This window comes from Lissotriton vulgaris, chromosome 1_1, assembly GCF_964263255.1.
Source record: "Lissotriton vulgaris chromosome 1_1, aLisVul1.2, whole genome shotgun sequence".
Taxonomy (NCBI): domain Eukaryota; kingdom Metazoa; phylum Chordata; class Amphibia; order Caudata; family Salamandridae; genus Lissotriton; species Lissotriton vulgaris.
Genome location: NC_141685.1, coordinates 268,935,935 through 268,951,295, shown reverse-complemented (window position 1 = coordinate 268,951,295; position 15,361 = coordinate 268,935,935). Strand labels below are relative to the sequence as shown.

Sequence of the window (15,361 nt, the reverse complement as noted above, 5' to 3'; positions counted from 1 at the left end):
GAGGGGTATGTTTAATGACTCTGTTGATTCCAGGCGGTATACATGTGACACATGTGGGACTGAGGGGACATTGTGCAAAGGCACTCACAGGTGTTGTAGAGTCTAGGGCACGGGCAGGGAGTTGGGTAAGAGTATTTTTGTTGTAGTTTAAAAGAGTGTATCGGAAATTTTTTACAATATGATTGGACAAGATACACACAGATGTAGATTGATACTGTGAGCAAGACGACTCGCCGCCGGACCTCTGGGTTGTCGGCTAAAAGACTGTGTTTTTACAATTGAATCATTGATATGTAGTGTTGCTGACCTTCGGGTTGTGGAATCACAGCTGTGTAATCTGTGTGATGTGCAATAAAGGTTTTTGAAACTAAAAAAACAAAACAAAAAAAAAACTTGTGGAGATTGGTCTTGTAGGTCGCTGTACTATACCTGTTTGCAGAACTTGTTCTTCCTTAGATAGGATGACATTGCAAAATTCAAAAATTGCACTTATCCACTTGTTAAATTGAGAAGAATTTATATTTAAAAAAAGTACTTATCTGAACGATTTTTCTCTAATGCCTAAACATAAATAAAGATGCTTGCTATTTTTATAAATTGATGTGGATCTCCTTCTTGAGTTGTGTTGCCATTTATTGATCATTGTGTGCATTTGCAGATGTCTTGCACTCCTCTGCGTTAAGCCTGAGGCTGCTCGCCCACACTACCCCTCCCCTAATAGAGCACTTCGGGATTGCATTTCAAATCCCTGTCCACTCATAAGGGGACCACCTGGACTCCCTACACATTTAAACAGCTATTTTATATATCAGATAAAGAGCCAGCTTCCTTCAGTCTCCATTCCAAAAATTAGCAAGAAGCAAGAATGCCTGCCCCCACTTTGCTTTGTTGGTGTGAATAATTGCATTATCAGGACACTTGCTCTTCATGAAGTCTCCTTAAACATATTTGCTCCTCTTGGTATCTGGAGCTGCAGTTAAATGTTAGTCCAGTTTTGTATTCTAATGATGTTCAGAATACTAAAAGATCACACTTGTGGTGACCTTTGAGCTCCAAAAGTCTATTGGTGTATTCACCCGCTATAATGTGGAATAGGCAGAAACAAAGTACTCCTTTTTGTTCTTTCACCAGGCATCTGTCACATTTTGTCAGAAGCGGCCTGCTTAGCATTTTAGTAATGATAACATAGGTTGGATAGTTTCTTAATATACATATGCTCCCCATAGGCCCTCTACAGCCATGTATTGAGGGATTCAGGCTAAAGTCACCACAAATAGTCTGTTAGTAGATAGATTTTCGCTGTAGAGCACTTGCATATTGGCTTCAGTTATTTAGAAAAGAAAGAAACTGCTTAGAATTTTGTCCCTGCCTTAAGGGCAAATAAGTTTAGATGTAAACTTATCAGTAAAAGAGACCTGTCTGAAAGTTCCTTCAGTACTATGTAATTGGGGCTGCCACCTTTCCAAGTCAAAAATACCGGCCATGTATTTGAGTCTTCAAAGTCCCGGAAAGTGATATTAAATCAAAGTGCAAATAAAAACGTATGTATTCCTTTATTGAAGTGAAGTAGTGTGGCTCACTGGTTAGAGGCGGCAGACCCGAGAGCAGAGGACGGCCCGGGACCAGGGTTCGATTCCCGGCGCGGCAAGTTTCTGGACCAGGGTCAGCGGACTCGATAATTCTCTCGCCTCGGTGCCCACTCTGATCAGCGACCACACTCGGCAACTCTGGGCATTAGCTTGCCTCATCTTCACTAACGGCCCCACCAGACCGCCGGGGATGCCTGGTCTCACCCTGGAGATACCCATTAAGGACCATCTCTCAGGGAAGCCAGGAAGGGTTTCGCAGCGGTCGAAGCGCCTTGGGACCCTCTGGGTAAGTAGTGCGCTATATAAATGCCTATACATTTACATTTACATTTACATACATTTATTACAGGACTTTCCTGTCTTTGATGGCCTATGGGGAGCATATGTATATTAAGAAGCTATCCGACCTATGTATGGGTCATTCAGCCAGAAGACATCAAAATGTATTGGTTGAGGCTTGTTCCCTAGGACACTTGCGTGTGAGAATAGCTGTGTTGCATCTATTAACTGATAAATCTCGGAAAAAGTTATACAAACAGTACAATAAGAATCAAGGGATCTGTAGGATGACTGTGTCTTGAAGGGCTCTGCACTCTCATGGGCAACACCCAAGAACTTTCAAACTTAGATAAACTAGTGCTAATTCAATACATGTGAGTCTACAGCCTAAACACTTGAAAAACACTGATTAAGGGTAAGAACCTTTTCCTTTTCCCAATTGACAAAAAGATGCCTCACAAGTAACTTGTTCTTCATGAGACTGAAGAGCAGTGGGAAGGATGTCCAGGTTCATTCTGTTACTCGGATGACTAGCAAATATTTACTGATAGTTCATTGGGGTTTTCGGATCGATAACTCTAGTCCCCATTTATCCAATATCAGCGTAGAACTCACATAAGATTTTGGGAATGTCTTATTTTTTTGTATAAAAACTCTCATCCTTTACCTGTTTCAGCTGGAAGCAGGTGGTGGATTTAACCTACTCACTACGCTTGGCAGGGAAGCCACGGATCGTGGAGCAAGACGAGGATGCTGTAAAGAAGCTCCGGTATGTGACTGTTTATATGTATATATATATATGTATATATATATTTTGTGAGAGAGTGCCTCTTTTGCATGATAACCCTCCCACTTTTTGCCTGTTTTGGATGTAGTTTCAATTGTAGTGCACTGGGTCCCTGCCAATCAGGTCTCCTGTGCCAGTGCTTCTTCCCTAAAAACAAATCCCCAGTAGGTATTTCTACCTGTAAGTCCCTATTAAATGCTCCCCTGTGTAGCAAGGGCCTGGGAGCTGAAGAGGATCCCCTGGTACCTCCCTCACTGGGACCATGCCCATGCCCCCCTTGCAGCCTGCTTGCCCCTGTAAGGGAGGAGAAAATAACAAAGTTGACATGGTACCCTGCCAGGGTGCCATGCCATCCAGCAATGCCTGAAGGCATAGGTAAGTCACCCCACTGGCAGACATCACATCACTAAGGCATGGTGGACTATACCACAGGTGAGGGCATATTTTAAAGCAGCAGGTATACCCTTGCAATATTGTGGTCCATTCCTTGATATTATAAGTGACAGGGAGGAGTGCATGGGCTGGAAACTCGACAACTCGAGTTCTACAGCACCCTGATGGCTACGCTGAACACAGTAGCGTTTGGAACCAAACTACTCCTTACAATCCACACTGATGACAGTGTGGTATTTATTGTACCATGTACTCAGAGGGCACCTCAGAGGTGGCCCCTGAAAACCTAACAACCCTGGTGTGGTCTCTGACCGGTTGTAAGCAGCCAGCCACCACCAGACATGTTTCTGGACCCGTGGGTAGAGAGCGCCTCCTCTCTGGGATCAGAAACAATGCACATCCTGGGCAGAGGTGTGGCCTCCTCTGTCAACGCCATCCCTAAGTTGGGGAGGCGAGGCGAAGCACATCTTTCAGTCCCTGCCATCTTGAAGATAGAGAGATCCCCCTCCAATCAAGTGTCATATAGCTACTTCTTTTCTATATACTGTGTTAAGTTAGCATGAGCTTATTAAATGTTTAAACACCATTTTTCCTTTTGCTTCATTTTGCACACGACACATAATTGTTATTTTAGCTTTCAACCTAGAAGAGCGTTGTGATTTACTTGAGAAATAATATGTTATTGCTCTGATATCAGCTTTGCTTGGTACACTGTCTGCACAGTGAGTGCTGAAGCCTCCAAGGATAACTCGACACAGTGTTGTTGTGAGGTCTGATCTTCGCACCTTCCTAGACATAACACAAATGCAGCTGCTGCCAAAATCTGGCTCTAAGCGGGTTTTATATTGCTTTGCTGAAAACACACGTAACACACTTGATGGTGCTTCGCATGCAGAGAGCTGGTGGAAGATGATGTGATCCTCTGCCACTGAGATTTTGAGGTATGGGCCTGCCCTGCTAAAACCCAAAAGAGACCTTCATAGATCTAAAATACTATGCTAATTAGGGAGGGTGAGAAATAGGTGTTTTTAATTCCTATTCATTTCAGCATCTTAGTATGCTGTCACCGTTCGCTTTTTAGGTCTCGCGACCTATCAATGCGCATGCGCATTGAGCGGAGCGAGAATTCAAGTGCTCAAAATGCTCGTGAAACCAAGGGTTTTTTCATGCAGTTTTCTTTGAGTTCACGTGAATCACGTGACCAAACAAGCACGCGCATCAGCCTCCCTCCCTCCCTCCCTCCTAGTTGCATTTTTTCACGGCCGCACAGCACATCAAAGGGCTTCTCCCAGCGTGTGCTGTGCGGCTTCTCCTCCCCTAATTATTCATGGCTGGCCAGTGACCGGCCGTACTTTCAGTTTCCCGGCCGCTCTTGTTATTCTTGCCTGCTTCACGTTCTGATGTTCTCTTGGTTCTGCCCAACGTTGCCGTATCATTTTTGGCGGCATCTTTCCTAATCGTGTGCTCGTCATAACCTACTAGCGCACCTTTATACATTTCACACGCCCCCTTACCTCCTGAGATAGTATTTGCTTCACTCTAAAGGCGCCTCTAATTGATTTCTCGTCATACCCTTTTCTGCCGTATCGTTTATTCCCGCCACCAGATTTACCATGTTTGTATGCTCTCCTTTCTCTTCACCCACCATCAACCCGTTTTAAGCGCACCCCCCCTCCTCCCCCCTCCCCTTTGGTTTAAGCATGCTTCCCGCATTTCTGGCTTTATCTCTTCTCTACTCATCCGAGCTGTTGTAGTTCCGACTACTGTGCACCAACTGGGCGTTTCTCTCCCCGCCAATCCTATCGCGCGTAACTTTCCCCGTGTTGCATCTTGCTGCAATCTACTGCCTCTTACCGCCACCCCCAGTCTTGCTTTAGTGTTAGCTACACTGATTTTGCTTACTCGTGCTGCCCGTCACAATCTACACCCGGTTACGACCATGCATCTTATCCAATTGATGCCCCCTCACTTTTTTCCAGTTACGACCATGCATCTTATCCAATTGATGCCCCCACTTTTTTTTTACCCTCTGTCCATCTGCATTGTGTATTCTGCATCGAGCTACAGTTGGCATCCTGTTAAGTCTTTTACAACACCCTGTACTTTCTCTCCATCCATGTACCCCATGCCATTATTTGGAGAAAAAAATGCTACTTGTGTGTGTAAATAGCGCCGCAATGCCTCAGTTCTGTGGGAGACGCACATTGGGGCGCTCTTTGCGTGGGGTTCAATCTGTTCTATGTTGCGGTGGGCGAGGAATCGGGGGTTTACCTTTGATTCAAAACTTTTTTTTAATGGGATTTGTTACGCTCTTTCAAAACAAGCATTGGCAAAATACATATGAAGTGCTCTGGCAAGCTTTACACTAGTAAATTATTTATATATTGCAAGCGAATGCTACAAAAAGGAAATACCAAAACGAGACTACCACATGTTTGCACGAAAAATATTAAACTCTGGTAACATTAAAAAGACGTGACCATTTCACTGCTTTTTTCCCCTCAGCTTTGCCAGGCGTTTGATTATTAGCAAAGGTGACAAGTATATCGTTGTATAAGCGAACACTCAAATTATAGGTTAGGAAGGTGTCTGATGCAGACACTAATGAATTGCTTGTTCCTTATCCATAATTAACAAGATGCTTAAAGTTGAGGATGCAACTGGGTTTAGTACCACAACCCTGTTGGTTACCACATATGGCACAAGAGCATGATGGGGATATTCCTACCTGTAGCACCTTCATTTTTCCTCAACATCTGCAGCATACCAAGTAGAGAAACGTGTTCGCAACCACAACAATACTCAGCGCCACCACAGCATCAATCTGTGGGAGTTGTATGTCATGACAACGCATGGTATTACCAGGCGTGCCATTACAACGGTGAATTACAACGAAAGTCGTTACATCGACTTTCGCTGGAGGGCGCTGGATAGTGGAATGGTTTAATTTTCTATTCCAACTCCAGCCCACGTTGACAGTAGGGAATGAGTTGGATAGAAAATTAAACTATTCCCTTTCCAAGAGCGACCTCCAGCGAAAGTCGTTGTACCGACTTTCGTTGTAATTCCTGCGTTGTAATGGCAGTGCAGGGTAATCCCCGCATTGTCATAGCTGTTCACCAATCTGTGCAACCATTCAAAAACAACTGGTTCAAATATGTTCTCTCAATGTTTCAAGCTTTATTACAAATGTCACAAAAAGAGGGTAATATTTCACTTCTGTTCTTGGATTTCGTCACAATAAAATACACTGAACATATAGGTAGATTCATCAAAGACCCGTTTTGCGAGTCTTTAATAGCGATTCTTAAGGAATCGCAATTACAGACTCGCAAAACGGGATTCATGTAGGAATCGCAAAATAAATTGCGATTCCTACACATTCCTTATTTGCGATTAGCAAATTGCTAATCGCAAATAAGGAATAACTCCCCATTCATTCCCATGGGCCTTTAATAAGATAGCGATTTCAAGGGTGTCAGGGGTGCCCAAAGGACACCCTGTAGCACCCCTGAAATGCAAATTTAGACAGGTGTTGCGAACACACATGCAACAGAGAAAAATGCACTAAAGTGCTTTTTTCTATTTTTTCGCAATTTACCACGAAGTCAGACTTCGTGGTAAATAGCGACCAAATACTGCAAATTCGCAATTTCAAATTGGTTGATGAATTGCATTTAAGGAATCTCTATTCCTTAAATCCAATTCCTCGCAAATATGCGATTTCGCTAATAGCGATTTTTGCATTTGGGATGATGAATCCCAAATGCAAAAATTGCACTCGCAAAGGGCCAGATTCTCAGAATCTGGCCCTTTGCGAGCGCAATTTTGCTTTATGAATTGGGCTGATAATCTTCACAAAAGTTATTTACAAAAGTTTAAGCTATTGTCATTATAAATTACAATAACTTTTATTTAAGTATTAATTATAAAAAAATTAAAAGCAATTATTATTTGTAATATCAATACATCTATGTCACGTAAATACAACACATATTGCATTACAAATGCTATAGGTGTCACATTTGCGAAAGTTCAAAGTATTGGCATTGTAAATGACAAAGCTAATAATTTCGCTATTTTCAAAACCAACACATAAATAAATAAAAAAATCATTTACAATACCAATAGCTCAAACTTTTCTAATGCGAGACCTATTGCATTGCAAATGCTTGTTATGGACTAGTAACTATGCTGATAAGTTTGTTTCTAATAATATGTTTGCTTGTATTATATAAGATACTGCGTTTGAGAACCCTGCATTAGTAAATAAATATTTCAAATATGCACGTGTCCTCATTTACTCCACGTTCTGGTTTGAAATGATTATATAGCGAAAGAGTGTTCATGTGTTCCACGATACCTAAGGTATTCTAAGTTCATGTTCTGGTTTGCAAACATTGGGAGTTTGTTATGGCCAATGAGACACTGTAGCTAGCTCGGTAAGGGGATTTTGGGTACTAGGTGAGTTTTGGGCCATCCTAATTCACTGAGGTTCCAAATCTCTATGCACAGTTCTGTAGGAGAACGGAATTCCCGCTACACAAGGCTAGGTCTATTGCCCTCTCCCACAGGTAGCTGGCATAATAGAGGATGTAGTCACCCTAGGTAAGGTGCCCATTGGCCCTACCTACTACTCCCCTAAAACGTGCTAACTCTAGTATTTAGTTGGCTCCCCCAGACCTGAAAACTAAATCGCGACGACCTACGAAGAAAGAAGACTACCCTGCAAAGAAGACTAAAGACGACGACTGCCTTGGCTCCAGCCCTACCGGCCTGCCTCCAGCTATGACGAACCTCCGACCTGTCTTGCAGGTAGCGAGCTCTGACACCCTTGGGAGGACTACTGCCTTCAACAAAGACTTCTGTCTCTCGTGGGCAGCAGATGTGTCCAGAAGAAACCAACAACGAACACTCCGGATCCAGGTGGATCCGCGGCCCGAGTCTGAGTGACCCAACTGCCCAGTGAAGTCTCCCCAGCGACCAGGACTCCAAATCCAGCATTGGCCGCCCTCTCTTGACCCACACGACTGCGCCTGCAGAGTGAATCTGAATGGTCCCCTCCCCTTGCAACTGACCTGGTAAGATGATTTCTGACGTCTAAAGGCACCCCTGCACCCACAGGCCCGCAGGCTTTGGTAAGCTCGACCAGCAGTGCCCCTGTGACCCCCACCACCTCAACTTACCTGTGCTGTCACTGGTATTCTGCCTGGGTTCTCCTGTTTGACGCCTTCAGCCTGTTTCTAAAAAGAAGAAACTCCATAGGATTGCACCCGGCCGCCCATGACCTGCCCTAGGCATATGTTTGGTGCTGCTTTGTGTTCTCCCCCAACCTGTGTTGTTCCTCACGCACATAGCTTGGCCCCTGCAACCATTCCACTTACCTATAAGGAGCGTGCCTCCAAGGACCCCCAGTCTCCATTGAAATGCATTGGGCCGATCAACAATTTTGACCTCCGCACCCAGGCCGCCCGAGTGCCGCTCGTAGTGCAGTGTTAATACTTACCTGACCCTTGCCCACTGCTGACCTTTGGTCCCGAAGACTGGAACTGTAAGTTGCATACTTACCTCATTCTCCGCAAAACTGTTTTCCCCATAGAATGACATTGAACTGTGTTGAAAAGTGTTGATTTTTCAAAGTGAAAAGTATTTCTTATTAAAAACATGCTTACCTTATTGCAAAGATCTTGGTCTTAAAATAAAGTGCGTACAAAGTATAATTTTCAAAAATTAGTCTGGATCTCCTTCTCGAGTTGTGTGTCTATAATTGATCACTGTTGTGCAATAAATGTCTTGCACTCCTCTATTAGGCTTAAGGCTGCTTACCCACACTACCACTAATAGAGCAGTTAAGATTTTACATTGAGCCTTGTACACTTTTGGGGAACCTGTGGAATGTGTGCACGGTATTACCACCTAGTGGTATCAAGCAGGTAAGGGCTCAATTTCTTCAGGGCCTCGACCACAGCAAAGGCTTCCCTTTCTGTGGCACTCCACCGCTGCTCTCTGGAGAGTAGCCTCCTGCTTGTGAAAGCAACAGGTTGGTCATGTCCCTCATCATTGTTTTGGCCTAGGACTGCACCTATCCCATGTTCAAAGGCATAAGTCTGCACAATGAACTGCTTGGAGTAATCTGGACTTTTCAGGACTAGGGAAGAGCACATTGCATCCTTCTAAGTGTCATACGCCTTTTGGCAGCTCACTGTCCAGTTCACTTTCTTTGGCATCTTCCTGGAGGTGAGTTCTGTGAGAAGGGCACTTTGGACCCTTAATCCTTCCCAAACCTCCTGTAATAGCCAGTCAAGCCAAGGTATGCCTGACTTGGGTCTGGGTGGTTGGAGCCCAGTCTAGAATTGTTTGGACAGATGGAGTGGGTGATCTTGGCCTCCACCTAGCAGGTGGCCCAATTATGCAACCCTTCTCTTCCCTATCTGGCACTTGCTTGCCTTGATAGTGAGGCCTTCACTTCTCAGAGCCTCAAGGACCTTCCCAAGATGGATCAGGTAATCCTGCCAGATGGAGCTGTAGACAGCAATATTATCTAGTTAAGCTGTACTAAAGGATTCCAACCCAGCAAGGACTTTGTTCGCCAACCTCTAGAGGTTTAATCCAAAGGGCATCATAGTAAACTGGAAATGCCCATTTGAAGTGAAGAATGCAGATTTTTCTTTTGCTCCAGTGGTCAGGCCTATCTGCCAGTACCCTGATGCGAGATCAAAGGTACATAGGTACTTGGCTGCCCCTAGCTTGTCAATCAACTCGCCTGCTATAGTCCATACAAAACCTTGTTTCTCTTTTTTCACCCTTGGAATGAGGTCTGGGGACTAAGTCAGCTGGGCTGGCCCAAGGGCTCCCTGAGGGTTCCTTGATACTTAATTCCAGCATCTTGCTTATTCAGCTTGGATGCACTCTCTGACATGATCAGCCTGCCTGTAAATGTTGTTTTTGACAGGTAGGCTGTCACCAGTGTCCACATCATGGTGCACCCGCTAGTCTGACCAGCGGTCAGAGAGAAGAACTCAGCATACTGATTGAGGACTTAACTGCAATCAGCCTGCTGTTGGTCATTGAGGGTGTCTGACAAGACCACTCCATCAACAAACCCATATTTTGGATTGCTGGAGAGGAGATCAGAGGTTCACTCTCAAATTCCTGTCCCTCATCTGTGACCATGTGCATGGACACATCAGCTCTGTCATAGTAGGACTTCAGTGGGTTGACATGTATAACCCTTTTGGGATATTTGCAACTACTAAGGTCCACCAGATAGGTGATCACCCCTTTTCTTTCAAGGGCAGGGATGGGCCCACACCACTTGTCTTGGAGGGCCCTAGGGGCTCCAATGACCCTAAATTCTGCCCTGGTTTGAACCAGACCATGGCATCTTTCTGGTCATACCATTGCTTTTGAAGTTCTTGGCTGGCCTGGCATGAAGGTTTTGGCTTGCTTTTCCCATGTACTCATCCGTCTGGGAACGAAGGCCTAGTACTTTGTTCACTATGTCTTGTTTTGTCTCTCTGATTGGTTACTCCCATCCCTCCTTCACAAGACTCTGGACCCCTAACAGAAGGCCCAAACAGAAGTTCAAAGAGGGAGAACCCCATTCCCTTCTGTTACACTTCCCTGTAGGCAAAACGCAGGCATGGAAGTACGATATCCCATCTCCTTAAGAGTTTTTCAGGGAGTCCACCAATCATACCTTTCAATGTCTAATTAAATCTTTCAACCAGGCCATGGGTTTTTGGGTGGTAGGGGGTAGTGAACTCATAAGTTACTCCGCACTGCTCCCACATGTGTTTTAAGTATGCAGACATGAAGTTTGTACCTCTGTCTGATACTACCTCCTTAGGAAAACCAACCCTGGTAAAGATACAAAGGAGGGCGTAGGCTACTGCTGGAGTCCTAAGTAGCTTCAGGATACCTGATGGCATGATCCACTACCCCAGAATATATCTCTTCCCCATGGCTGTGAGAGACCAAGGGGGTCAACAAGGTCGTCATAAGTGGAATTAAGGGAGTATTTAGGTGTTCAGCCTTACCACTGACTTAATGACAATACTCAGCACACGTTTAAAATGAAATAAGAAATGTCAGCAGTAGCATATGTAATTCCAACCAAATATACAACGGACATCACAATAGGTTCCTTGTTTCTCTGGGTCCTTTTTAGGTCTCGTCCCACGCAACGCGCATGCGTTGTATAGGAGGGGACCTAATGCCATCGGCATAGCTTTTTCAGCAAAGAAGTGCATGCGTTGCATTGCTTGCAATGCAACGTATGCACATCTTGGCGATTTCCTTGCAGCCCCATATGGTGGCACCATATGGTCGCACGCTCCCGAAAGGAAATCGCCCATGCCCCCTCCCCCTGTTGCCACTTTCACTGCTTCGAAATTCTTGTTTCTTTTGGTCATCTCTAACTGACTCGTCACGTCTTGAGAGCCTGCTCTCCTCTTTCAGTCGTGCTCTACACTCTTCATCGCTGCCGTACCGTGTTTTGCGTTTTCTGTCCATTTGTCCATCAAGTCCCCTTTGAGGTTGCCTTTAGTTCCCACCTCCCAAGTTTCATATGCAACCTGCTGTGCCTGTTTTAGCCACCATCTCTCTATGAATGGCTCTGCCGTTCTTCTCTCAGCAGACACTTGGTGATGTTGTCATATAGGCAATTCCAAATTCCCCGTTTCTTTCAGTTTGTAGTTTTGGGGCTGCTTCTGTGTGCCACAAAGTCGGCATACCTCCTGCTTATTTCCTCCGTATGTGACAGTCAGTTTGTTGCTGTGGTCGATTCGGTGGAAGTCTCCTTCGACAGATCAACTTTACAAGGAATGCGTTCCCGCCCCTTCGGCCTCTGTTAATTAGAAGTAGTGGCAGCGTTTCTCCCTCTGTTCACTACGTCTTTCAATGGGGCTTTCTGCGTCTCCCTCCGTGTGCCCCGGTGTCACCTCGGTGGAGTCTCTTTTGCTAGCTGCAGGTGTCACGTCAAAGACCGCAGAATCATTTTCTCACAAGCGCTGGGCAGAACCTTCTGGCTCGCAAAGGGAGGAGGCAGCACCCTGACTGCCTCAACGGTTTTCACTAGTGCACGCGAAGAGGAAGACGTCAGCAGGGATCTCCCCGTGGCTTTCTCTGCCTCGTGCACGCTTTAGAACTAAGCACAACAACAAATCAGCATACCTTCGCATACCTAACATCTAGCTGAGCCACTGTAGCATATTTTCTCATTCTAACTATACATAGTGATACCCATAGCACCACCCTCGCTGCGTGCGAGAGGAGCGCCATGGGGCAAGGACGCAAGGCTGGAACCCCCACTGAAAACTGCCGTACACAAATAACACCGTAAATGCCCACCCTCCAGACCACCCAACCACACACTAAAGTGGTTCGAGAAAACAACCCCTCCCTCTCCTGCAGGGCAGCTGGCGACGTCTGCCCAAAGCTCCAAGAGGCCAAGTAAGTGGCGAATGCTGCGCAATATAACACCACGGGGAACACGAAATAGGCGTATTTTTAAGCATGAAGAAAAAACATCTCTCACCTTAACTGAAGCCAGGGGGACATAGGGTACTTTGAGTGAAAGACTGCCAAACGGCTGCCCTGTGAATTAGATCTCACTCTTTTAGGGTAGGAGAGTGAGTTCTTATTGTGAAAGGGACAGGTCCCTCTCGTGCTCCGAGTTTAGAGGCAGTGTGGGACAGCAGGCGGTATACAGGTGAGCTGAAAGGGGACCGGCCCCAAAAGGTTGCGGGCAGAGTGAGCTATGGGGTGTATGTTGCCTAGACTACCCCACCAAGCTCTGCTCTGGTTAGGCAAGAATATGAGAAAAGGTCTCTCTTCCTAGTTGTCCTATTTCCCTTAGCCTCTCTCTTGTAATCTTAATGCCTCTGCAAACATTCCTTCCTCCCTCTTGGCCCACTGTTTGCTGCTTTCATGCCCTGCACTCTCCCACCGTACAGTTTCTCTCTCTGTAAACTGACCATTCTCCCACTTTGCACACCGCTGCACCTCCAGTCCCACCTTCCTTTACCTTGGAATAACCTGTGCGCGCATTCGCCTCCCTACTTCCTGGCTCATGCTTCCTTTCTATACTCCCCCTGTATTCCATTCCTCCTCCCATACACCCTCACTGTACTCAATTTTCTTTTCTCCTTCCCCTCACCATTTTAAGCTTTCCCTAGCTTCCACCTCTCTACACCCACTCTTGTCTCCGCTCCAGCCGCACACACCTTCCAGCCTCACTCTTGCCTTCCTCACACAGGTATATTTCCAATTTTTACTGATTAAAAACAACAATTCCGCTTGCAAGCTCGAGAATTTTCCTCTTTTGATTCCAGCGGTGTTTGCGTCGAAGGAAAGGTCTGTGGGTTTTCTAATCTAACTGGCTAATAACCTCTTTTGAAAATAACTAACAGGTTAAGAAAAAAGATGGGATAATTAATTAATATTTTAATTGTTGACTCAGTAATTGCTATGCAGCAGGGACTGTGGATCCCTGTTATTATCTCATTCATGTATTGCCTCAGCTCTTGGAGACCTGCTGGGAGAAAAGAACCACCCTTCCTCCCCCGGCTGTGTGGATCCAAGTCCCAGGGGTTTCGGCATAGGAGCAGGGCTGAGCAGTTGGGAACAGGTGCCCGCTCTCAATTCGGACTCCCCTGCAGTTCCCGTAAGCAATGGAACCGCTAGGAAGAGGGAGGAGGGTCTTCCCCTTGCCTTGGGAATGACATAACATTATTACATGGACTGACTGGGAGGGAGAGGACTTAGAGCGTACACTTAAGACAAGGCCTGGGTGAGGGCAACGCTCTTCAAGAATTTAACATTGTCAGTAATCCATGCTCGTAGATTAAAATATTCTGCATGGCAGTCAATGCTGTGATCCGGTAATGCTGTGATCTGGGAGGATCCCAGTTTCAGCACTTATTTCTGGACAGGCTGACCCATGGAAACCTACTGAATTAGTCCTGATGTTGTGTTCCATTACCAATACATGATTCAGCACTGCCCACACGTCTGCATTCCAAGCACCAACCTGCTGGCAGCAAGGCGGCTTTCTTATTTATACTTTCAGCCAGGCCCAAAACAAAGGCCAGAATCAAAGGGTCATAAGCCCTTCTTTTGTTCAAGAATCACCCTGTCTGGGAGCCATCTGAAGCCTAATACCAAGATGGCAATGCAATGGAAGGAAACAAATTCACATAGCTTATCGCTTCAAAAGTACTCCAGGGAAACTATGACTTGGCAGTAGGTTTTTAACTTTTTTGAGCTCCCTATGTAAAAGATGTGCTTGAACTGTTAGAATGCAAGCTTTATCTGTGTCTACGAGCGATTTCACAAATATTGATTAAAATAGCACCGCATTTTTTACTTAAATGTTTTTATAACGATACTCATCCCAATGTGGCATGTTAAAGCAGAGGCACAATAAATCATACAAGTGTGAAAATCATAGTATAGGAAATGTTACACAAGACAATGAGAGCTATAAAATGCAGAAATCAGATCGTCCGTTTACATACACACAACGCTGGAAACATCCTAGATGTCATTTTTGCTAATACCGAACTAGTTACATTTCAAACTATAACTCCGGTCACATGGTTAGATCACCATTTGCTTGCTTTCCAACATAACACTAAGAGACGCACATAAAACCACCTTACATGCATCCATCTATATTCTAGCCCAACCTCTCCGTTCCTTCCAACACATTTCACACAGTGAATTTATGGACCTGGTCAAAGCAAGCAGGCCTGCCAGCAGCCCTGCTGCCCCTTGTCCACCGCAAACCTTCAAAACAATTCTTGTAACAACCTCTGCAGCCCCTCCAGTATAAAGAATCATTAACAACTCCTTAACTACTGGAATATTTCCAGAAGAACTCATAACGTCATACATACACCCATTATTGAAGAAAACTAACTTGGACCCGCTGAACACTGACAACTACAGACCGATTACAAATGGACATTTCCTGATAGAAAGAGCAGCATTCACCCAGATGTCACAATTAATTGAAGAGAATGCCATACTTTCGACTTCCAAATGGGATTCTGTCCAGTAAGAGGCACAGAAACTGTCCTCCTTGCCATCTTCGATGACCTGACGAGCACAGTTAACGACAACAGGGTTATTGCGCAACTCCTCTTGCCCTCTTGGCTACCTTTGTCACGGTTGACCATGAAACACTGATATAACGACTCTACGAAGCCGGCATAGAGGGGACTGCTCTAGACTGGACCTTCACAACAGAACTAATGTCATCCAAAGGGTGTCATGCTTCATCATCGAGCATTTGCCCCTCACCTAGCCC

The 15,361-nt window shown here is 45.2% G+C and overlaps 1 protein-coding gene across 1 annotated transcript in view; it reads left to right on the top strand.

Moving 5' to 3' along the window:
- HECTD3 (HECT domain E3 ubiquitin protein ligase 3) overlaps window positions 1–15,361 on the top strand; it is a 376,275-nt gene that overhangs the window by 68,515 nt on the left and 292,399 nt on the right. Inside the window, exon 3 of the mRNA XM_086952299.1 lies at window positions 2,545–2,637. Coding sequence (XP_086808425.1) covers window positions 2,545–2,637 — 93 coding nt within the window. The remainder of the gene's footprint in view (window positions 1–2,544; window positions 2,638–15,361) is intronic.